Here is a 23,184-nt window from a genome sequence, read left to right as displayed (position 1 = left end):
TGGTGGGAGACCACAAGGTCAGCCTCCTTCCCTCCTATTGACTCTAGTAAGGCAGCTTGATGATTTAGTCAGGCACACACTTAGAAGTCTTGCTGTTTTTGATCCAAGATGCTCAGCCCTGTGCAAGATCAAGCCTTTGTCAGGCAGGCAAATAGTTAGCACCTTGCTCTCTGGTGGGAAAGTTTGAAGGATGGTAGCACAGTGGCTTGGAAGAGGCAGAAGGGAGGGACCACCCTCCCCGCGACACCGGGAGTCAAGAGGCTCAGTGCACATTGCTTGTACTGGAAGCCCACGGGATGGGGATGGGAGGGAGACATAATACCTGACTGTAGTAGGAGGAGCATGCACATGTAAAGAAGATAACATGTCCTGCATTCATAGAAAAGGCCCTGGTGAAGGTAAATGTCTGAATATGCTGAGCTCCAGTAGTGATATCAAGTGAGAGTGGAACTAGTTACTGTGACTGTCCTTCTGGTTTATTTTTGTCTAGGGGAAGAGAAGTATTGTCTTTTGTGTGCAGTATGTTTATAACTCAGTTTCCCTTCTGACTGATGCCTCGCTCCACACTCTTTTCTCCTCCTCCATCTGGTTTCTATTGTAGTTTTAAATGAGGACAATTTGGTTGTCTGGCAGAACAAGCAGGTCTGTGTGACAGCAGCTGCCTCTTCCAACTTCCAAGCCTCTAGCACAGTTTTGATTATAGAAGTGTGAAATTAGAAACCACCCCCTCCCCAATCTCTCTTTCAGTGCCTGCGCACGTGCGCGCACACACACACACACACACACACACACAGCAACCCTTGCTGCAAAGTCCCCACCCAAATCTGATTTTCCTTTGGGAGACCCTGGTCTGTGATTTATCTGCACTGTGTAATGCAGATAAAGTCCCACTGTAAAGTTCATACTAGAGTCCGAATTTCCCAGCATTCAAGGTTGATCACAGCTTTCATTTTGGTTCAAGTTCATCAATAGTTATATCTGAAATAATCAAACCACCTCAGAGAAGGCTGGAGGTGTGACGGAGCTACTCACTGCTGCTTTAGCCTCGCCTCCTGCAAATGCCCTAAAGAGTCAGCTTTGTAGGAGATCAGAGCTGCTTAGGAATTTCAGACCTACAGGTTCTGCTCAAAGAAAACATTCATTGTGCTCCAGTTTCATACAAGTGCTGTATTTAGGGGCTTGCTCCGCAGGAAGTTGGTGCAGTCCTTTTACCTCCAGGGATCTGAGGTCAAAGTCTGTAATTTGGGGTTGCGAGTGAAATATGTCCTATGGAGGATTTTTTTGACATCACAAAACCACCACGCATTTTGGCATAACAAGCTGTTTCTCTTTGTAAGAGTCAAAGACCTGGTATGGCAGGAAGTCATGTACATGGTGAGTGAAGGGAATTGGCAGAGAATCATGAGAAGCCCAGGGCTGGAAGAGCAGGAGGTGCTGCAGGACAGGAGCAAGAGGTATTGACAGAGCTTGGTGCATATTGTCTATCTATCTGCAGTCTATAACATGGTCTCTATTGTGGAGGCAAAGCCTCTGTATTTCAGTAATGCTATCTTCACCCACTTTTAAAAATGAGTTAAATCTTCTATGTTTACTGCAGATTATTCCCCTCAGGCCCCTTCTCTTGCTTACCAGCCTTCAACAGATGGAGCTAAGCTTCTCCCGTTTGTGTATAAGAGGTTTGCTTACCTGCCTGAGGCCTCTTGACCTAATTTATCCTCCAGGGAAACGTAAAACTCAGCAAAAAGAAAGAGTAACCTTTCAAGAGGTCAAATTAGTCACAACAAACAACTTTTCCTTCTTATCCTTTACACTGAGATTTTAGAAAGTGCCTAACAAATGGGACTGTAGACACGGACTCCATTTGTGTGTTAGCTAGACACTATCGTGTGAGGTTTGTCTATAATGAAAGGCTGTTTTATTTTTTAACAGACCTTGTCACATGGCTTTTCTGCTCAGATAAATTTTCCATTCAGTTAATTCTTCCTCTTCCATGTGGCAAGGAGTGATTCACCCATTCTCCCACCCCAGAGCATCTGAAGTGATCATGAATCTGTCTAGGTTTCATTTTTGCTGTTTACATTACATTTATTCCTGGAGGTCCTAACCAAGGGGGAAATCTTAATATGCCATATATGCATAGCTCCTGCCACAAAGATCTTATGGCCTAAACAGACAGAAAAGAAGAGGCTGAAAGTCATTTCCCTTTTCCTTCTTTTTATTTCTAGCATGCTCATCATCATATGATCTGAGTTCCCTACTACAGTTACAGATAATCAACCCTTACTTAGAGACGAGGTCCTCTTTCTCGATATGTCTGTCACAGATACAAAGTTGGGCTTTTCTTGGTAGGATTTTTAGGAAGTTTCATGCTTCTCTTTTTATCTGTCTCCTTCCATATCATTTGTTTCTCTAGGAAGTTGGTGCTGTAGGTACTGAAGGTCGTGACATAGAAAAGTCCTTGAGGAGAGAATCCTATAGCTCTGTGACTACTTTGGAGAAAGCTTTGACTCTGTAAACTTCACCTGTTCTCTTGACAATTTCATGGTTTCCCATGAACATTGATGTGGTAGGTTAAGGCCTCAGACAGAAGCTGAGCTTTAGTTAGTATTAGCTCAACATCTTGAGGGTCTTAAAAATCAGCCCAGGGGCTTAGAGTGTGGCTCAGTGTGCCTGCACTGTATATCCCTGTGCTAAAAACAAGTAAATTTTTCCCTGTTGTTTTGAAGGGGCACTGAGTGACACATAGTGTGTCACTGAGGTAGACACTGGGTTGGAAGCTCTCCTCACTGGGGACTGTGCCCTGGTTTGCGTAGTAGGGGCAGGCATAGAAACATTAAAAAAATTGTAAAAATGAAGAAAAATCACGTTCAAATAGATTGCTAAGTTATGCACCTCTACCTGGCTTTCATAGCATGTTTTCTGCTTCTGGGAGGAGAACACACATGGAAGAATCTATCATTACATTCAGCATCAAAAAACCCAAACCCAAGATCCTTATAATCATCAGGACAGTAATAAATCATATCAGCCTGCTGGGTGAGAAGGGATCTAGTGGTGTCTCCTTGTGCGATCTCCTCCCTTCGGAAATCCAGTTGCACTGGTTCTAGACTGAGATGGCAGCTACTGGGTGGGAGGACAGAGCACTCCTAGAAGAGACCAGCAAGGCCAGTCCCCACCATTCCTCCTCCCTGTCCTGTGACAGAAGTTATCCAGCCTCCCACTCCTGACATGGCAAAATTCAATTTAGCCCACACTTCTGAGAAACCATGGACTGGCTCTGGCCTCAGTGACACATATGAGAAAAACAACAATGTACCAGCTCTTTTTTGTTCAGACTGTCCCTGGAGTGCTGTCTTTGGATCCTCCACAGTGAAGCATGCATTAATATGTCATTATGGTCCTAGATTTTGAGTAGAAGAAGTCAAGCAAGGTCCAGAAAGAGGCATTATTTTTGTGGTGTTGCAAAGATGCAGTAATTGCTATGCCTGGTTTCCCTGTCAAATGCGTGGCTTAATCTGTTTTCTTCCATACAGTGCAGCAGAGTCAGCATTACAGTGAGGAGCTTTAACTTCTGCATTTACTGATTTTGTGCTTATAACTGTGTGAAACATTGCATTAAATACAGAGTAGTTTCTAGCACCTAATAAGGAAGGAGTTTCTTACTGTTATTGTTATAGCTAGAGTTGTTAAAGTACTGGGGACAGGGAGGCTTGGTCTGATCAAGAGCATGAGGGGTTCCTATACCTGTTTAAAGGGAAAAAATAAACACTCACTTTGGATCCAGATCTGGATATAAATGTTGGGCCTCAGGCTTCTCTCAGTTTTAAGGCTGGTTAAGTCCTTGGCTGGTTATGTTGATGGAGTTCTTTTGAAGCCAATGTCAGATTTTGTCAGTGTGAACATCTAGTCAATGTTTGAACTTCATACACCCTCTGTGGGAGTTTATGAGCACTAAACCATGGGGTATGTGGGCTTATATGGAAATGTGAATGTTTCTCTGATTTTTATCCAAGCCAGTCAGACCTTTTGGCTTTATTCAGCAAGGCTGGAACTCTATTTTGGGGAGGGGGGAGGTTCCCAGGACCTCATGCTTTCAATTAGAGTGAAATTGCCTCTCTTTCTGGGGGGGAAAAAAAAAGAGAGAGAGAGAAACCCTACCTTTCTTCCCACAACACTTCTGTGACTTCATACTCAGTATTTGTCATAATGACAATGAATGTGGCATGGCAGAACCATAGCACGTCCTGCCTCACTGTGTAGATTAACTATGGCTACTTTGTGGGGGAGAAGAGGGAGTTTATTTTTTGTTTACTCTGTATTTCTCCCATTACCGTACCCTTCCCTGTGTCTTGCAGACAGCCTCTGCTGCTGTTTCATGAAACTGTCTCCTCTGTGGTGACTTCTGGCTCTCAGTATGTATTAACTGGGAATCTTGCCTTCCTTTCCTCTCCTAGTCCCCTATGTTCTGAAGAGCTGTGCAGAGTTCATTGAGACACATGGCATTGTGGATGGGATCTACCGCCTCTCAGGAGTGACATCCAACATACAAAAGCTGAGGTAAGGGTAATCTGTCTGAGCACCAGAGGGATTCAGTGACACCACTCAGTACCGTTTTGCTGTTAGTCCCTCAGGCATATATTGGGGCTAACATAGCTCTGTACTAATGACAAGGATACTAGACCTAAAGGCAACTGGCTCTAAAGCTGGTAACAGGGAAATATAGCATTTAATGGTTTATTCCATGAAAAAGAGAAAAATCTCCTTCTGAATCCATTAATGAGAAAGGCCTGGAGTGTCTCAGCACAAATGCTGAGTTGTTCTCTCTCGCTTCAAGACAAAACAATCTCTTTACATCAGTTTGGGATCCATCCATGGAACCAGAAACTGGTTGAGTCCTGGGGCCCTGAGTCCAGGATACAATCTGGGCAAGGCCGCAGGTAATACAGAGACACCTCTACTTTCCAGTTTGCTTTAGCTGTAAAAGAGAACTTTATATTGAAGTACTGGGCTGAGCTTTTATTTGTCCGCATTGTTATGTCTTCATATTGTTCCAGACAAGAGTTTGGTTCTGACCAATGCCCGGACCTGACAAGAGAAGTTTATCTTCAGGACATTCACTGCGTGGGGTCACTTTGCAAGCTGTACTTCAGGGAACTGCCTAACCCTCTCCTCACTTATGAGCTCTACAAGAAATTCACGGTGAGACCCCTTGTGTTCTCATTCCTAACGAAGAGTGTGGATGTGCTGCAGGTTCTCCCATGACAGCTGTTCGGGCTTCACTCTAATGTCCTGGTTTCTGGTGCATGCATCAGTATAAACATTTCTCAGTGTTCTTTCCTTCTCTTCTTGTGCAGGCTCTCTTTCCCTGCCCTTGTTTCTTTCCCCCTGTTTTCATGTTTATTTCTCTCTGTTTCCCTGTTGTTTTCTTCTCTGTGTCTTGCTCTCTGATTTTCTTACTTCATTGCTTCCTCGGTGTTATTCTTTCCCCTACTGTGCATCTCCTCCCAGAATTACTAATTCTCTTTCTTTTCCTCATTACTGTCTATCACTGAGAGTTTTTTGGATCACCTGGGGTTTGTGATGATAATCACAGAGTGGTTTCCTTTTCCCTGTTCCTTCTGCAGTCCCTGACACCTGCACAAACTCATTGCTCAGCCCTCATGTAAAGCACCAACTTTTCTGCACCTGTAGCATTTTTCACCCAGTTTGTCAGAGTGCAAATGATGACACAAGTTTCCAGTTATGGCATATCAGGCCCTTCATGATCATGTCATGAATACAAAAAGCAGAGGAAAGGGGCAGCTGGCCAAGCAGAAATCTCTATTCTGGCTTAAAGGGACTGTAATTCAAAGAGTAATAAGTCCATTCTGGAAAACAGCTATAGAGTATAACAGATAGAATTGGATCCTAGGAGCAGACTGTGGGGAGCAGAAAAATAAGAGCAGGAAGCCTGAATTTTTGAACAAGTTGGCTAATTTGATGACAGGAAATATTTAATTATAAGGTAGTACAGCAAGCTATGCATGTCAGTGAGGTTGCCTGGTTCTTACTGTACTAAAACCATTTTCAGTTGTTTATGACACCAACAAACTTTAATCCAGTCATCTTAGATGCTGAATTTTCAGCTAAAACCATTCACCAGCTTCTTATAACAACTGGGGTGGGGGAGAGGGGAAGGGTTGTTTTCGCAGTATTAGAAACATCAGAAACATCCATCCTTTGTTCAGAAGTTCTCTCATCCTACTCTTTGACATTTGCTGGGAGGTGGAGGGGACAGACTTCGTCAAAAATGTCAGATGTTGCAAAGAAGACATTTTGCAAAATTATATCCAACTGAAATGGGAAGTGGCAGGCAACCTTAGCTTCAGGCATCACTATCTGCATTGCCTCTGCTCTGAATCAAGCACTTCCAAGCGGCACTGCTACAGCACAGATGGCAATGTGAGAGAGCTGCGGGGCCTGCACAGGAAGAAGGCCTTCTCCAAAGACTCCCCTATTGCCTGCTGTGGGAAGAGGCAAGCACACCTGTGCAAAGGCAGGACAGATCCAAAAGGCACCACCCAAACAGCCACCCACTATAAGAAGCCAGGTAGCTGTCAGAGGCTATAACTGAGCTGGGGAAATATTGTGTGGGAATTGGCTAGCCTTGTTATACTGCCTGATAGACATGCAATAGCGTTAGGTGTCTTGCTATTTCAATGCCAAATATTAAGTAAGATTGGGCTGTTTTTTGAGATGATGTATAGTCAAAACTTCAGTCACAATTCTGAGCAGATCTGAAAAGTCTTCCTATATGCTCAGTCTGGGATCTCCAAAACAGAGACAGTCAGGATGAATAGGACCTTGAAAATACAGAGTATTATTCAACCATTCATAATAACTGATGAATCTTTTGTTGGAGATATTTGGCTGGTGTCTTTCTGGCTCAGTGCTGTTTTATGAAAGAAAAATGCTATAAAGGAAACATGAAGATTTAGATGGAAACTTTTTTTAGGAAAGAATGTTTGCTGAAAAGTGCAGTTTTGGGATGATGACTTGCAGGTTTGGGTTAGATACTTTTGGTAAATAGTTTTATTCAAAAATAAAAAGGAAAACACTTTTGTAACTGTCCAAATGTTTCTTTTACAGATACTTTCTAAAAGCAATATTTCAACTTTAAATCAACACTCTAACTCTTAAATAAAAAGGCTTTCAGAAAAGGGTTAAACAGCCACAAACTTAAATTATTTTTTTCTTTCACTTTTGGTTAAAGGTGATGTTTTGGTCAATCTGGAACAATTGATTTTTGAAATCTTGTGCCAGCTCTGCAAATAGTATCACTTTGGATTGACCTAAAAAGGATTTTTTTTTATCTCCAGCTTTTTAGTTTGTCTGCTCAGCCACAAAATCCATTATGCACATAACTCCACTCAGTAGGGATTTATAATGAGTTACCCAGCTGACAAGAAACACAGTCAGATACCAGGAGGAAAGAAAAAAAAAAAAAAAAACAATTCCCCAAGGAACAGAAGAAACGACCAATTCCCCAAGGAACAGAAGAAACACCAGGGGTGTGTGTATATGTGTGGGGTGTCTGAACACAGAATGGTGGCAGCTGTGCCTACACAGAAGAGTGCTGGTAGGAGTAAAGGATGCATGCTAATCCCATCCTGACTCACTCAGTGCTGCCTCTGAGATGGAATAGGCTCCGCTTTGAGTCAGTAGGGTGATTCAGACATTCATGGCTAAAGAAAGCTAAATTCTTAATGACTAGGGAGGATTGGCTTTTTGGCCATCACTATGTCAAGTTTATGGTTGTAACATCCCAGTCATGACCTCACTGGACATTAACCTCTGCAGAATGATGCACTCTCATGTTCTCCAGTTTGCCATCTTGTATTCTGGTGACGGATGCTTGTTTCATTGGATAGAACATAGAATGACAAATGACTCCCTCAGAATAAATCAGCTGTGGAAGGCCAAGCCTACTTTCTCTCTCCCTACTTTCTCTGCTCCTGCTGGAAAGCAGCTCTGCAGAGAAGCACCTGGGAGTGCTGGTGGACAACAAGTTGACCGTGAGTCAACAATGTGCCCTTGTGGCCAAGAAGGCCAATGGTATTGTGGATGCATTAGGAAGAGCATTGCCAACAGGTCGAGGGAGGTGATCCTCCCCCTCTACGCAGCCCTAGTGAGGCCACACCTGGAGTAGTGTGTCCAGTTCTGGGCTCCCCAGTATAAGAGAGATGTCGAGCTACTGGAGCAAGTCCAAAGGTCTACTAAGATGATGAAGGGACTGGAGCAACTCTTATACGAGGAAAGTCTGAGAAAGCTGGGCCTGTTCAGCCTGGAGAAGAGAAGACTGAGGGCAGATTTTTATCAATGCATATAAATAACTGAAGGGAAGGTGTAAAGAGGACGGGGCCAGACTCTTTTTGGTGGTGCCTAGAGATAGGATAAGAGACAACAGGCACAAACTGAAACACAGGGAGTTCCGTCTGAACATAAGGAAAAACTTTTTCACTGTGAGGGTGACAGAGCACTGGCACAGGTTGCCCAGAGAGGTTGTGGACTCTTCTTCCTTGGAGATATTCAAAAGCCATCTGGATAGGGTCCTGGGTAACGTGTTCTGGGTGACTCTGTTTGAGCAGGGGGTTTGGACTAGATGATCTCCAGAGAGCTCTTCCAACCGCAGCCATTCTGTGATTCTTTGGGTCTGTGACTCTATTCCACTTGTTAACCAGTGCCTGTAAACCGTGCACTCCCAGAATAATCAGAGGAGCAAAAATATCCAATATTTTTAATTGTGTTTTAGACACCTTCTGCCATCCTCAGAGTGTTCTTTTCCCACTTATAATATGAAAATATAAACAACAGTAATTCATATCATGGTTAACAGACATACAATAAATGGAGTTATTGGATCTTCCTTGAATTCCATGTTCTGCTGCTTCATATATATAGCTTTTAATCCCAAGTTTTGAAAATGGCCTTGGTTTTAAAATGCACAACATGTATGGGTCAGAAATGTGGCTGGAGGTTTGAATGGGCCACGACCTCAGAAAGGCTGGTATTCACTTGCTGTGTAAGCATTAGGTCTTTGAGACTTGAAAGTTAAATATGGGAATGAATATTGGCACTGGGGGGGGGACCTGTGTACAATCTAATTGAAGTATAATGTTTCAGATGCATTGGCTAAAGTTTGTATTTTTCTCCTTCTCCATCTTTGGGCAAGACTATTCAATTGGAAATCTTGTATGAATATCATGGGACTTCTTGTACTTAGGATTTCTGGGCTGATGGTAATAGTTTTTTTTTTAAGGAGAGATTTCAGAGTTTTCAAAATTCAGTGGAACCTAAAAATAAATGATGATTAAATTATGAGAGCTATTAATAAGAGAGTTATAATTTTTATTATGAGATTATGTTTCCCTAAATTTGAGTGTTTAGGTCAGAACTTTATTTTTATTTGTTGCAGCAGAAATGCTGCCTCTAAACATCCTAATGGGGCCCCTGCCTCAGACAGTGTCTTTCATTTCAGCCTATATCTGCTTCCGAGACCTTGTGTCAGTAGAATAATAATAAAAACACAGGGAAAGTTAGTGTCACTTTTTCAAATCTCAGAACAAGCTCACTTCTTGCTTGGATAAAGTCTATAGTCAGCTCTTTTCAGCTCTAAAGAGCTTGTCCTTTCCACTTCAGGTGTTTTGAAACTGCAGGTAGCCTGTGGCACATTACTGCAGTGGACTTCTCCTAGGTAGAGGCCTGGTTCATGCAATGTCAGTTTGCAGCTGTGTGTGTAGCTTGTCAGGAAAACTGCAGATTACAGATGAGTTACACTAGTGATTCTCCTGTTGGCACTTCATGAAGTGACTGATAGATGATACTAAAAGGCTTGATTCCTGATGTCTGGAAATGGTGATGCTGGGATATTTGTTTGAGTGTGGGCTTATGACAAAAATATGCTGTAGTTATGGCTAAAGAGTAGTGGAAGGAATTAACCCACCTTTAATTTGGGCAGAACAAGTATATCTGTGTCTCATATACACTAAGCTAGTGAGCTTACTTGTTTGCCTTTGCCATGGCACCAGGGAGTAAGTTCAGGCTAGAGGACACAGACCTTGATTCACAGTGTTGGGGAATTAAACATGATTCGTATTCATCTTTGGCTTTGAAATTGGCAATACCAACCTAGCTTGTCGGTGGTTGTACATGAAGAGTGTTTTGCAGGTAAAAGAACTGTGACTAGGACACAGATGGAAGAATCGTAAGTGCAGATGTTGTAGCAACTGAAAGGACATAATGATGCTTCTTGAGTTGTGGCAGGCAATTTCAGGTTCATAATGTTTAAGCGACGGGTGGTTTGGGATGGGTTATTTCCTTCCTTTCCTTTCCTAGCAGTGCTGATGTCTGTCTGTAGGCAAAACTTCTGCTGGCAGCGTGGGTCCCAGCATCTTTCTTTGAACTTGCTCCAAACTTCAGTGGCAGCAGGGTAGGCAGGAGGTTCCCAGACAGTCATGCATTGTTTGAAGTTGCTAGTGGTTTGTCCTCTCACAGCACAACTATTGAAAGGGAATAGCTGAACAATTGAATACCAATGCAACGAACTGCTAGGAATGCAGACAAAAGCTTATCACAGTTTTCTAAGCCCTTGCTCTGTAGAGACTTGCTCAAGACCAAGATGTATAACCTTGATTCTCTCTAATCTAGTGTAACACTGAGTATAAGAATTTATTAATCTACCTGGACAGTGATTTTGCTAAGGCTTTTCCTACCACAAGAGCTGCAGTCTCACACAAACTACTCTCTACAGCTATCTTCCTATGACAGATAATAATATTGCTTATTTTTATGAATATAGAACGTGTAAACCCAAGCTACTTTCATATCACAGGGCTTGAAAGACCTATTTTATTTTTAACAGAATTTCAGGAGGATTTTTTTCAGTATTTTTCTTCTTTTCATTATTTTCACTGCTTTCTTTCTCTCTATTCCACCCACCATTTCCCAAGTCAAAAAGGGAAAAAAGAAAAAGAAAAAACCCCATAACTCCTCACTGAAGCTCTCAGTGTAGTTTTTGAATCAGAACTAAGTCTTCAACTCCCCCCACCCCAAATATTGATCGCTCTCTCCCAAGGTATGGAGAGGATGTACTGAGACATGAAATAAATAACTAGCCAGCTCAGGAAATCTCTGTTGTGCTGGGAACAAAAAGCAACTTTTTCTACCCATAGTTCTGTAAGAAAACACAAGAGCACTCCCTCTGAGACTGGCTGTCTTGTGTGACCTCCTTATCCCTCTTCCTTTTCCCCTAAATCCTTTGCCAGGGTGGACTGTTTCCTTGTATCTCCACAGGAAGCAGTATCACGCTTCCCTGAGGACGAGCAGTTGGCACGAATTCAAAATGTCATCCAGGAACTCCCACCATCACATTACAGGTGAGAACATATCCATTGAGGCTCTGAGGAAGAGTCTTGTGATCCTCACCATCAGGGAATATTGCCTGAAACAGCACCAAAGTTAATTTCCAGAAGTTAATTCCCAAAGGTTCACTCACCATTTCCAAATTTGACAATTTATCTGGCATTTAAATGTCATTGAACAAGCCATTGTTAGAGATTAAATGACCTCTCCCTGCCTCTGTCTACCCTCCTCTTCCCCATGTGAGCCCCTCGCGATGCCCTTGGCCAGGGTCCTGCATGTGGTGAGGAGAAGATGATCTGCTGGAGGCGCTTGAGCCTGTGCTAAGTCCTCAGCCTCCACAGCCAGCACACAGTGTCACTGCCTGCTCCCACCTGGCTGCCGTCTTTCTAGCACTCATCACACTAAGAATTGTTTGGGTCATGTCCCACCCTCAGCCACCCCAGAGCACACTGGTCAGGTATCCACTGCCAACTCATGTAAATTCTGTCACTGTAAGTCATCTGCCCTATGGTGCCCATTATGCCATTGCAAACACTGCCCTGCTTGATGAGGGAATGACTCTGAAATCAGGGCTGTATCTGAGATGTGCTGTCCCAGGAGATGGGCAACGTCACCTGAGCCGAAGGGAGAGCCTGTCAGCAGGTCTCATGTTTCAAGCTGCATTGTGCTAGCAGCTCAGGGGAGACATCATCACGTGCATGATGGGGGATCTGACACTTTCTTCTCTCTTCACATCAAACCACTGCAGAACACTGGAATACCTGATCAAGCACCTGACTCACCTGGCCTCCTTCAGCAACATGACCAACATGCACACCAGAAACCTGGCATTAGTGTGGGCACCCAATCTCCTCAGGTACAGTGGAGAGTCCTCTCATCTAAAGCACCATGTTGAGCTCCAAGGGGAGCAAGAGAACCTGAGCCTGAAGGCCAATCACTGAGGGAAATGCAAAGCTAGAAACAAACAGAACAACTAAAAGGAACACTAAGACAGAGCAAACAGTTTTAAAAAATAGAAAATATTCTTCCAGGTTGACTAATTTGAGGTCTTACTGTCAACATCCAAGGAAGCTTGTGGTCTTTTTTTTTTTAAGCTGTTATTTGTAAGCTGACCACATTGATTTAAAAATGAGGAGTTAGCTCATCACTGTGGAATGGAAGTGACATTTCTGACAGCGATAGTGCTTCTACAATGGAGCAATGAGAGAGAGCGTGTCTCAGAAGGGAGGGCAACACAGCAATAAGATCAAAGTCTGTGTCCAGATCTGCTTAAGCATAAGTGAAGTGAACTTGAAGGGCCTAAGATGGCAGCCAGTGGCAGATCACAAGATCACCAGGTACTTTTTCATTTTTTCTTTGCCTGGCACAGGAAAAAGGCCCAGATAAGAGGCAGCCAGATGTTTTGCTGATATGATGTAGAGCTGAGCAGAACAAGAAAAAGTATTATCTGAAAAATTTCTATTGAAATATTTTATACCTTGGTGTAATTCCTTTCCTAGACCCCACCCACCCAATATTAATCTATTGAGAGGAGTGAGTTATGCAGGAAGAGTCCAAGACTGCTGCAGGGCAACAGCAGGGCACAGGCAGTACAGGTGTGGGGAGCCCAGGCTTGGGAGAGCCTTTGGGGGCTGCAGGCCAGGAGGGAGGGACATTGGCAAGAGAGGTCTAGGCCAAAAAGAATTCTCTAAAGACTTATCTCACTCTTTTAAATTACAAAAAATGGCAGAGCAGGTTCCAAAAATGAACCAGATGTTAACTCTGTTGAATATCACAAAGTGGGCATTTGCTACTCAGACATTTTCATTCTAGCATCTGTCCTTCTTGTCAAAAAACTGAAGTCTTTTTCCTTTTGCAATCTATTGTAAGTGCAAGTCCCAGGGAGGATAAGAAAGGAGCAAGCAATGCAACTGCAGTCTCCTTACATGGTTATCCTCTTGGCAATGCCCCAAGCTATTATCTAACAAACCAGTCATTAACTTTACAAAGGATCCATTGCCCAGAGATAATTTCTTCAACAACACTTTGGCATGTCAAGATAAGGAATGTTTCTTTACTGAGAGCAAGAGTGAGAATGTGAGAGTGCAGGGGGGCAGTGAGGAGACTACCAGGACACAAGGCAAAGCATTGAAAAAATTGACATTGAAAAGACATAAGCAGGGTTCTAAAGGATTTCTCTCCCTCCCCCCCCCCCCCCAGAGAGATGACTGAAGCATTGAGTATGGATATGGAAGCAATGTGTGAAGGTTCTTATATGTCTTTCAGGCCCTACTCCAAAAAAGCTAAAGGAGCAGCATAGAGGGGGGAAAAGAGAGGAGTTTGAGAGTCATGGTTTTATCTACTAATAAAGAATGTAAAAGGGAAGTAGTGAAAATAACACTGATGGGGAAGGAACGAAGAGAGGTGAGAGAGAAAACAGAGAAAAGAATTTAAAAAGGAAAGAAGAGTGAAAGGCAGAAGGAGAATGAGGGCTTGGGAGGGAAGGAAGGCAGGAGATGGAGCAAAAGTGGGGAAAACATCCCTGTTTCTGGTCCTGTCAAGCAAATGACACCAGAAGCAAGAAAGCAGTTCCCTCCTTCCCAGGGGACCATGTGTGACAATGCTGGGTGCTAGTGTACCTCTTTCCTCTCCTGGTGCAGGTCAAAGGAGATTGAGGCTGTTGGCTGCAATGGGGATGCAGCTTTCCTGGAGGTGCGAGTCCAGCAGTTGGTGATCGAGTTCATCTTGAATCATGTGGATCAGATCTTTAACAACAACAGAAAAGCCAGCTCCACGGAGAACAGTGGTAACAACCTCCCTGAATCACTCCACACATCACTTGCCACATACTCCCCTTCCACTAATATTTCTAGCATATCAACAATCTCTCCATGTTCAGACTCTCTCAAACCCATCTCAAGCCCTGTTCCTCATTATCTTTGTCCTGCTTATTATCATGATAGTTTGTTTCCTTTTTGAACACTAGCCTTCTTCAGTGTGCTCCAAGATTGCCTATGCCTTATCCTTTACATGATCTCATCTGGCGTAACCTTTTTTGCAAAAGGAAGACCACCTGACTAGCTTCTCAATCCTGGCCTCAGTTTTCTTTCCAAGCCCATCAGCCAGTCTCAATCATTTTCTCAGGCGCTCCCAGTTATAATTCTTCATAACAATGATACCTGCCCTATGGTCATCGTTCTTACACAAGCCAGAGTTTCTAAGATGAGGCTGTACGCTCAGGGTGAAACTTAAGCATGGGTTCTAAAAACACATGCTTTCACTTGGGACATTTTATAGTGAGATACCTTTTTTTCCCCTGAGACCTCAGGAGACTTTGGAGATGCTGTTTTTGTTATTTAGTGACAGGTTTGTTGTCAAAATGCTTTTAAGGATGGGGGTAAGAGGTCTGAGGTCCAAAGTGACCTCACATAATTTCAGAAATATGCTTCTTTCTCTTTACACACGGGAAAGACTCATCGAACATGCAGAAGTGAAGGAGTAAGTACCTTTCTGCTTTCCAGAAAACAGAATACCATCCATCTTTCTCTTAACTTGTGGCATTCCCTGCTAGTGTATCCCTGGAATCCACAGTTTTGGTGAGATGCCCTGCTTGACCTATCATACCCCTGCTCTGCCAATGCCAGTGCCATTCCTATGCCCTTACTTATATCCTAGCAGAAGACACGGAGTGAGGAACTGCACCTATACTGTCACAAGCATTACAGTAAAATACTGATTAGTAAATTCCAAGGCTTCTGGTTGTATTGCAGGTCGCTGGCCCAAAACTGGCCCAGTTTGGTAATTACTGAACACTGTTGGCCTTTAACAGTTACATGGAGTTTAGGAGAGAAACACGCTGATGGTCCCAGTCCAATTCTTTGTGGGAAAGTGCCCCATTACCCAGCCCTCCTGCTCAGGTAGTAGCTCGCACCCTGGCTGACAGCTTCAGCAGAAGGGCTAAGTACTGAAGGACTACAGAGACTGCACTTCCTTCATGCACCTGGAGGAGGTCTGTTTAGGACAGGGCTGAGGCCTGTTAGTGAGGTTGCATATGGGGAGCTGACTTTGCTGCTGGCCATGTAAACAGAGACCTTCAGTTTCCAGGGTTGTCAATAAGTCTCCTTTACATAGTCCTAAAATACATTAGGAAGGTAAAAGTAATGTTGTTTTTTTAGAACAGACTCCCTTCCTAGGACAAACCAGGGAGAAAGATGTGGAAGCGAGAGAAAGAACTAGGCATGTGGTTTGGATTGGGGACTGAACTGCTCCAAAATCTGGGGAGGGAGAGAGAAGAATCCTGTTGTTTTGCACGGATGGCTCTTTGACACTGAAGCTTCTATAGCAGAAGCAGCAAGTCTGTGCAATGCAGTCTTTGGCTGGTGAGCATGGCCCCTGCTGGGAATGAACTCTGATGGATAAGGTTGCTGGGGAGATGGAAGACTTATCTGACAAAAGCCTCTCTCTCTGCATGTGCCACTCCTTTCCCCCCCTCCACAGGAGATGTTCCAGTCAAATAAAGACATGAAGCTCTTGCTCTTGTCTTCTCCTCCTGAACTTTTTCGCTTTTCAGAGAACACACCAATTGTGAAAAGTCTGACCCTCCCCTCGGCCTCCCTACCGATGAAACTGATGAGCCTGGAAGAAGCGCAGGCCCGGAGTCTGGCAGCCTCTCACCCTGCTCGGAAGGAGAGGAGAGAGAACAGCTTGCCTGAAATTGTCCCCGTAACTGTGTCCCTCTTCCACACAGTTGTTGACCTTCCTGACAGCAAGTAAGTGCCGGGAGAAGTGTAAAGTGCAAATAGAAAGTGCAGTTTCCCCAGTATGATCAGGAAGGGAACATTTGTTAGGGTGATACCCCCACACCTGCACCTATGAATTTACAATCATCACGTCAAGAGAGCAAGTTGTGTGCTCTTCTCAAAAGAGACACAGTTGCTCATGAGAAGTATTTCAGAAGCTGAGTTTGTAGTTCCACGAGTCTTTGCCCCCTGTCAGGACAGAACCTTGCAGACCTCCTGCAGGAGGAATTGTCTTTGCAGCTTTGATCACCTCAGGATTTGGCTAAGCATGGACTGGGTGTGGAGCAGGTCTGGACACAGCTCTCCTAAGAGTTCCACCTGCTCGTGGTTGCTCCATAGCATGTCTGGTGATGTTGGTCTGCCCAGCTTTATCATTCTCCAGGTTCCTCTGCCTTCAGAGCAAAGGTATAACGCAAAATTTCACTCCTGCTGTAACAGTAAGAGATATTTACGTAAGGGCACCTATGCTGAGAAGAGTCTGGCATCAGCTGACATTGCTGCAGTTGCTGGCATTGCTGCCTAGCATACTTATTTATCTATTGGTCTATCTATCTATTTCTCTATGGCCACTCCATTGTTTGGTTCTGAGAGATTATATCCTCTGCAGCAGGAGACTCATTAATCTACTGACCCATAAAGCACCGTGGCAAAGATATTTCTTCACACTTGATATATTAAAGCAAAAATGAGCCTTCTAACAGAATACTGGCAAGAGGTACATGGATAACCAGCTTAAGACAGAGGGTGTGTTGTCCTCCTCCACTGTCTTCTCTTTTCTCACTTAAGAGAACAGTCCTATCCCTAAGATATTAATCTCTTTGTAGCACTGGTTTGTCCTATTTGAATACTGATCTGATAGAAAAGAAGTAGGGGGGTAGAAAGCCCACTTTGGAAAACAAGATAGGGAAATAAGAGAGTTCTTTCACTGAAAGAGGTGAGAAGGAAGGAGTCAGAATGGGTATGAAGATATGTGAAACAGAGATTCATGCAGTAATATGCATAGGAGAGAACTGGCTTCAGATGTAGCAGTTTCTTGCAGTTTTAAGTTGGGATTTCCAAAGAGACATAGGGAACTGGTGTCCTGTTTCCTCTGACATTTAATAGAATTTGATTTAATTCCCTTAAGCCTCTTCCTTTTGGTTAGCACCTTACACTAACATATGATCATGAAACACATATGGTAAAATTCAGGTTGGCTTGAGAAGCATTGATAGATAATTTGTGTTAGGGAATCCTTATATTTTTGCAAATTCATAAAAACTATAAGACATATGGAATTTAAAGGTTAGCTTTTTATGCAGGGTGATGGTACATGTTCCATGAGTTCTCCAGAATTTATCTTATATTCTGTCATTAAAACCTGGTAAAAAGTAGTTTTTCCATGATGTGTTGCAAGAGAGTACTAGACTCAGAAACCTCTCCTTTCTGGAGGCAGGCACAGTTGGTTGGTCAGTTAGTCACAGCTGCTTTTGCATCATGCCAGCGCCAACTCTGTGAATAGTCAGCTCAGGAGTCTTTCCAGCTATGACATGGTTAAATCAGCAAGACAGATAAATCACAGCTAAGCAAGAGTTGGTTGTGCAGCTATGCCTTGCATGCCTTAGAATTAAAAAAGGAGTGAGTAGAAAAGAAGGGCAGTCTTGAGGTGAGAGAGCTCAGGGGCTTTTGTGGGACACCACAAAGACAAAAGTGTCTGGGGTTTGGTAACCTCCTGAGTCCTTTCTCTTCCAGGAGAAAATTATCTACCAAGTCCAAGAAATGGAAGTCGATATTTAACTTGGGCCGTTCTGGCTCAGAATCAAAGTCTAAACTGAGTCGAAATGGGAGTGTCTTCATAAGGGCACAGAAGCTCTCTGGTAAGTACACGCTTTTTGGTTAAGTATCTCTTTCAAGCAGCTTCACCTGTGATACTGAAAGCATGGGGCAACCTGCGTTCACATGACACCTATACCATTAGACTTGAGATACGGTGTGAAGAGTAAATTAGTTGAAGGGTCACATGTTTGTTGCCTGCTTTCACAGATATCTCATTTTCATGTGATGGTGAGAAGCAGCCTTGAGGAGGATATACCAGACAGCTACAGTAAATATTCCATTTTGGTCTTGTGATAAACAGGCTCCCATTGCCCAGCTGTCACATTTGGCAACTAGGAAATGCTATGTGTTATATTAGGTTGGATTAGTCCACTTTTCCTCCCCAGTCAGACTCTCACTCCTATCATTCTTTACACAGCACTGGGTGAACGATTGTCCTTTCACTAAATGGCATTTAAGAACTAATTGTGTTCAGTATCTTTGTGATAAACAAGGTATCATGAGTTCCTATGGTTCCTGTCACTCAGCACTCTGAGGGAAGTGATTACTTTTGCAGAATTTACAAGGAAAAAGATGTTTTTCCTCCTGGCTGTAATCCCAAATTCTACCCTCTCCTGAGCTGCAATCTCTTAAGCACTGTGCTTCCTAGAAACCTGTCTGGTAGTGCCAATTCCAAGCATTCATAAATGATGAGTCAAGTTCTCAAAATCATGAAATTGACTTAAAAAAATCATGGTATTTAAAAGAAAGTGTAACTTCTACCTTATTTCCTAAAGAAGTGATTTGGGGTCTAGTGTTATGTCCTAAAAAAAATTTTTTTTATCATCTCCAGGATTAGGAACTTGTTTTTTAAAAAGACGATAAAGGTGTGAAGGTGTGATTTTTACATAATCTCATAACTCCAGGAGCTGGTGTTTGGAGGAACGCTACCAGACATTGCAAGACTTAAAATAAAATAGTTAAAGTTGGCAACATTAGCTGGCACCACATACAACAGAGGCTGTATATGAATCAGATGTGAATGTGAAGTCAAGTGCTGGATCCAACTCTTTTTGGACCCTTGCCTTGGCCTGTGTTTTGCATATGCAGACAGCCTCACATAGGGTGCCCATGCAGGTCTCGGAATAGCTTTCCATCCTATTTTGATGATGGGACCACCTTCTCATGTTGATAAGAAATATTGCACCCCAAAATAGTGCTAACCCAAGGATGTCCAGTAACGTTGGAGCCCAGTGATGGTGGGGGCTGTGCCTTGTTCCAGGCACGGTACTAAGTGACAGGAGGCTGTATGTTTTCACCAACAGGGCACAAAAATCCAGAACCCTGCAGAGATTTAGGCACTGAAGTAGGGCTTTTGAGTAGCTGGACTTTAGTGTTGCATTTTTGTGTACTCTCTGTTTACAGCCTAATGTAAGAAAACAGATCACCCTGCTATTGAAACCCAGAATGTGCCTTAGCATAATTTGTGTCCATGCATACAAGTCTGTAAGTCACATAGAACTTGAGTTTCACAGCTTGAATTCTGTAACTCTGGAAATACTGAACCAATGCTCAAGACATCACGCCATACGAACGTAAAAGGTAGCCAGGATTCCATCTAAATGCAAAAAGTAGCTGAAGTTTCTCCTGTACTCATGTGAATGTCAGGCTCAGAACCCTTAATTATATAAACAAATCACTTTCTGCCTAACTTACTTTATGCAGCATTGTAAATAGCAAACTTTGCTCCCAGACATTTTCCAGAGGTCCACTGATCCTTTCTGGGCTGCCAGTGGCTAATTTGTCTTTCTTGACAGCTAACTTCCCCCCTCCTCCACTTTTCAGAGCAGTAACAGTTACGTCCTTCCAAAACCTCTCAGGAACAGACCTGTAGAGTGTCTGGTGACAAATGACAGCTTATTTCTGGACACGTAAGTCCAGTGAGGATGACCAGGAAAATAGGTTCCTTATTGCCCTCCTTCATAAATTTCCCAGAGTGCTTGCTTGAGGCAGAGTATGCTCATGCCAGTGGAACAGTCCGTGAGTACAACGTAAAAATAATCTAACATTTGCTATAAGGAATGACAGGTGAGAAGGCATTAATGTCAGTTTGGTGAAAAAGTTCTCAGAACCAATGGCCTGATGTGATAAGGGAAGGAATGGAGCATAATGGCTCTGGAGTTTATGTGTTTCACAGTAGAGATGGTGCTGGCTGGCTGAGTTAAGTATAGTTCTGCACATGTCTGGCAGGTGCAAAGCTGTTGTTAGCACTAGCTGATCCCCAGCTGTGTGGACAAGTGTTGTAGGCAATAAGATGTGTGGTGTAGATACAGAGGGAGCATGCTTGAAAATAGAAGGTAACTTTGATGTCTGTCTGGCATGTCTGTCTATATGTAGCCTTTGTTCTTTATGGGCTGAAACCTGCAAAGCTACAGAATCTGAAGACCGTTTCTAAAACTCATTTTCCACAGAAAAAGCAACTATTCGGCCCGCTAAGAGCATGGACTCGCTGTGTTCCCTGCCAGTGGAAGGTGAGATACATAATCTATACTGTAAGAGTGAAGGGCTGGGCCACTGTACCCTGTTCCTCTACGTATGTTGTGGGTGCTTACCTCAGTGTGTTGTATATTCTTGTGTGTTTATGGCATGTCCTCTGACATGTGCCTCCACCTTGGTGTGCATGCATTTTTAACCTTTGACCATATACTTTTATGCTGGTATATGTACCTGAGAATTATCACTGTGCCTGGCTGTATCTATCTTTATTAGCAGTAGGATTGTTTTGATTCAGTTTTTGATTATTCCAGTGGGCACAAAGTTCCCGTTTATAGGGAAAAAAGTATAAAGCAGTGACAAGTGCGTGAAATAAGCCAGCAAAGCCCAGGGCTGTGATCGTGGTGGGCAATGCACACCAGCACTGGAGTTGGTTGGGTTTGATTCAGAAGGGCCACTAGTGAAACTCAAAGATGATTTCCACTGAAGGGCATCCTATCCAGTCCTGTTTGCCGAGTTTGAAGAAGGACCCATAGCTGGAGCCTAAAAGATGTTCAGTGGCTATTGTACCCATCCCTCTGAGGAACTACGGGTGTTTACCAGGCCAGGCCCCATCCCCAGAGGGACTGAGGAAAGCTCCTCGCAGAAAAAGGCTACTGCTAGTGTTTCACTTCCCATTGACACCCTTGTATCTTCCCTGCTCTAGGAGAGGACGAGAAAAGCAGATTCAAACGGACAGTGACTACTGGAGGGTTTTTTGTCCCAGTGATAAAAATACGGACAGGAGGCACAGGCAGCTCGTACGACCTCAGCAAGGAGAATGAGTGGGAGCAGGAAGGATCTGCTGTGGGGGCCAAAGGAAGCTCTGAGCTGAGTGGGGAGAAAGGTGCCCCCTGGGCACCACAGGCAAAGTCACCCCCTGAGCAGCTGAAGGTCTTCCGGGCAGCAGAGGATGCTGAAAATGAGCAGACTTCCCCCAAAAGTGGTCGCATGTTCTACACCTCAGAAACAGCTGCCAAGTCAGGCTTTCCAAGCAGCCTCTTTCCTTTGGAAGCTTCCCCTCGTCACCAGAGGAAAGCCCTGAACATCTCAGAGCCCTTTGCTGTCTCTGTCCCCCTCCGGGTATCCGCAGTCATCAGCACCAACAGCACCCCCTGCCGTGTACCTGCCAAGGACAAGCCTTCACTCTCCAGTCTAGAGGAACTGTCTTCTCTGGTGCCTGAGAGCCCAGCTCTCACTGTCCTGGAAACAGGGAGCCACACAAGGACAGACCAGGCCCCAGAAAGGAAGGAGAAACAGCCTGGGCCTGCCCTGGCAACAGCAGCATCCAGAGGTAAAAGCCAGTTAGGGAGAGGTTCGTGGAGCCCCTGTTGGGCTAAACCACAGCCATGGAGCTGCCGTGCAGCTCAGCCCCAGTGGCATAGAGCAGTGGCCACATATCTGTGGCCTGCTCATATAGTAGGAAAGATACCAATCTGTGCTGGGGGTGGATGTTGACAGTGGCCGACCAAGTTGGTGTTTGCTGCAGTAATGAGGCTGGGGAGGTGGGTGTCCCCACAGCAATGTCCTGTTATGCCTTAGAGGGATGCTAAAGCTGTCTAGCTTCGTTCATGTCAGGTTGAACCAACACAGCTTCCTTTCTCACAGGGACCACTGTCAGGTGCATGCTCTTTGTCTCAAGTAGTTAAAGAGTTCATTTGTGTTTCTAATCTAGGTTCTCACCCTGAGGAGTTGGTGACAGTCAGGAAACCGGAGCCCTTAGAAACTCCACAGCCAGCAGCAGAAAATCAGGAGACATTATGCGGGCAAAGCAGCAGCACAAGCAGCAGCAGCCCCCAACAATCTCCGGAACAAAGTCCCAGCTTGGAAACAATGCCAACCTTAGAGATTCGTATGGGGCTGCTCCCTGCAGACAAGGCAGAGCAAGGGCAGCTCAAGATGAAAGAAGGCTCCTCAGAAGTCAGCTGTGGCCAGCAGGAGATCCAGAAGGCTAAGGCAGAGGAAGGGTTGCATTTAAAAGATCTGGTAAGAAAGCAGCTGTGAGAAAAAAAGGCAGGGGACAGTGTTAACAGTAGTGACTAGGAAGCTCTTGGAAGTTTCACTGTGTGTACCTAGTCATGGAAACTCAGACCTAGGCTAAGTAGGGTCAAAAACTGACCATGTATCCATTTCACTTCTGTCTGTATGACCATGTGTTGATTTACCTTTATGCAACTACCTACTGTCCCCTCTTGGTTTTCTCTTCCCATAACTATACAATTGCAGCCAGTACAATCTATCAGCTGTGAGACTCTCCAGATGTGACACTCTCCAGGTGTCTGATCATTCTGACCAGTCGTTTCTGAATTCTCCTTCTGCTTTTGCTGTCCCATTTGTCAGTTCCTGGACAGCCTGAACAATTCTTTTCTCCTCCATTCTCTACACACTCCAACATTTTTTTGGCCTCCTCTGTATCTCTAGCTGAGGTTTTTCACCAAGTTCCTTACAGTGATACTCATCTCTGGACAGCTATTTAAAGATCTGTTGGTGCAGATCCTTAAATAGATTATTCATTCCAATGAAGTGTGATGCTGCATTTGCCAGCAGTGATTTGGGAATGCAGAACCTCTGGCAAGGCTAGGGGAGCATTAAATGGGAAGAGCTGAGAAACAGTGTAGGACATTCCAGCTACTCATTCACCTTACTGTCATAGGTACAGGCCTCTTTTCAGGTCTCATTC

At 44.0% G+C, this 23,184-nt stretch overlaps 1 protein-coding gene across 4 annotated transcripts in view; it reads left to right on the top strand.

Moving 5' to 3' along the window:
• ARHGAP31 (Rho GTPase activating protein 31) overlaps positions 1-23,184 on the top strand; it is an 85,947-nt gene that overhangs the window by 37,815 nt on the left and 24,948 nt on the right. For all 4 annotated transcript variants that reach the window (XR_010885059.1, XR_010885058.1, XM_067302018.1 and 1 more), the window contains exons 2-11: positions 4,455-4,557; positions 5,055-5,199; positions 11,332-11,414; positions 12,149-12,256; positions 14,040-14,185; positions 15,950-16,148; positions 17,910-18,034; positions 20,444-20,503; positions 21,172-21,798; positions 22,180-22,490. Coding sequence is in view for 2 of the 4 variants with exons in the window: in XM_067302018.1 (XP_067158119.1) it covers positions 4,455-4,557; positions 5,055-5,199; positions 11,332-11,414; positions 12,149-12,256; positions 14,040-14,185; positions 15,950-16,148; positions 17,910-18,034; positions 20,444-20,503; positions 21,172-21,798; positions 22,180-22,490 (1,907 nt within the window). In the remaining 2 variants the exon portion in view is untranslated. The remainder of the gene's footprint in view (positions 1-4,454; positions 4,558-5,054; positions 5,200-11,331; positions 11,415-12,148; positions 12,257-14,039; positions 14,186-15,949; positions 16,149-17,909; positions 18,035-20,443; positions 20,504-21,171; positions 21,799-22,179; positions 22,491-23,184) is intronic.

Source organism: Apteryx mantelli, chromosome 1 (assembly GCF_036417845.1).
Source record: "Apteryx mantelli isolate bAptMan1 chromosome 1, bAptMan1.hap1, whole genome shotgun sequence".
NCBI lineage: Eukaryota > Metazoa > Chordata > Aves > Apterygiformes > Apterygidae > Apteryx > Apteryx mantelli.
The sequence above is the reverse complement of the archived record's forward strand: the minus strand, read 5'-3'. Positions and strand labels throughout refer to the sequence as shown.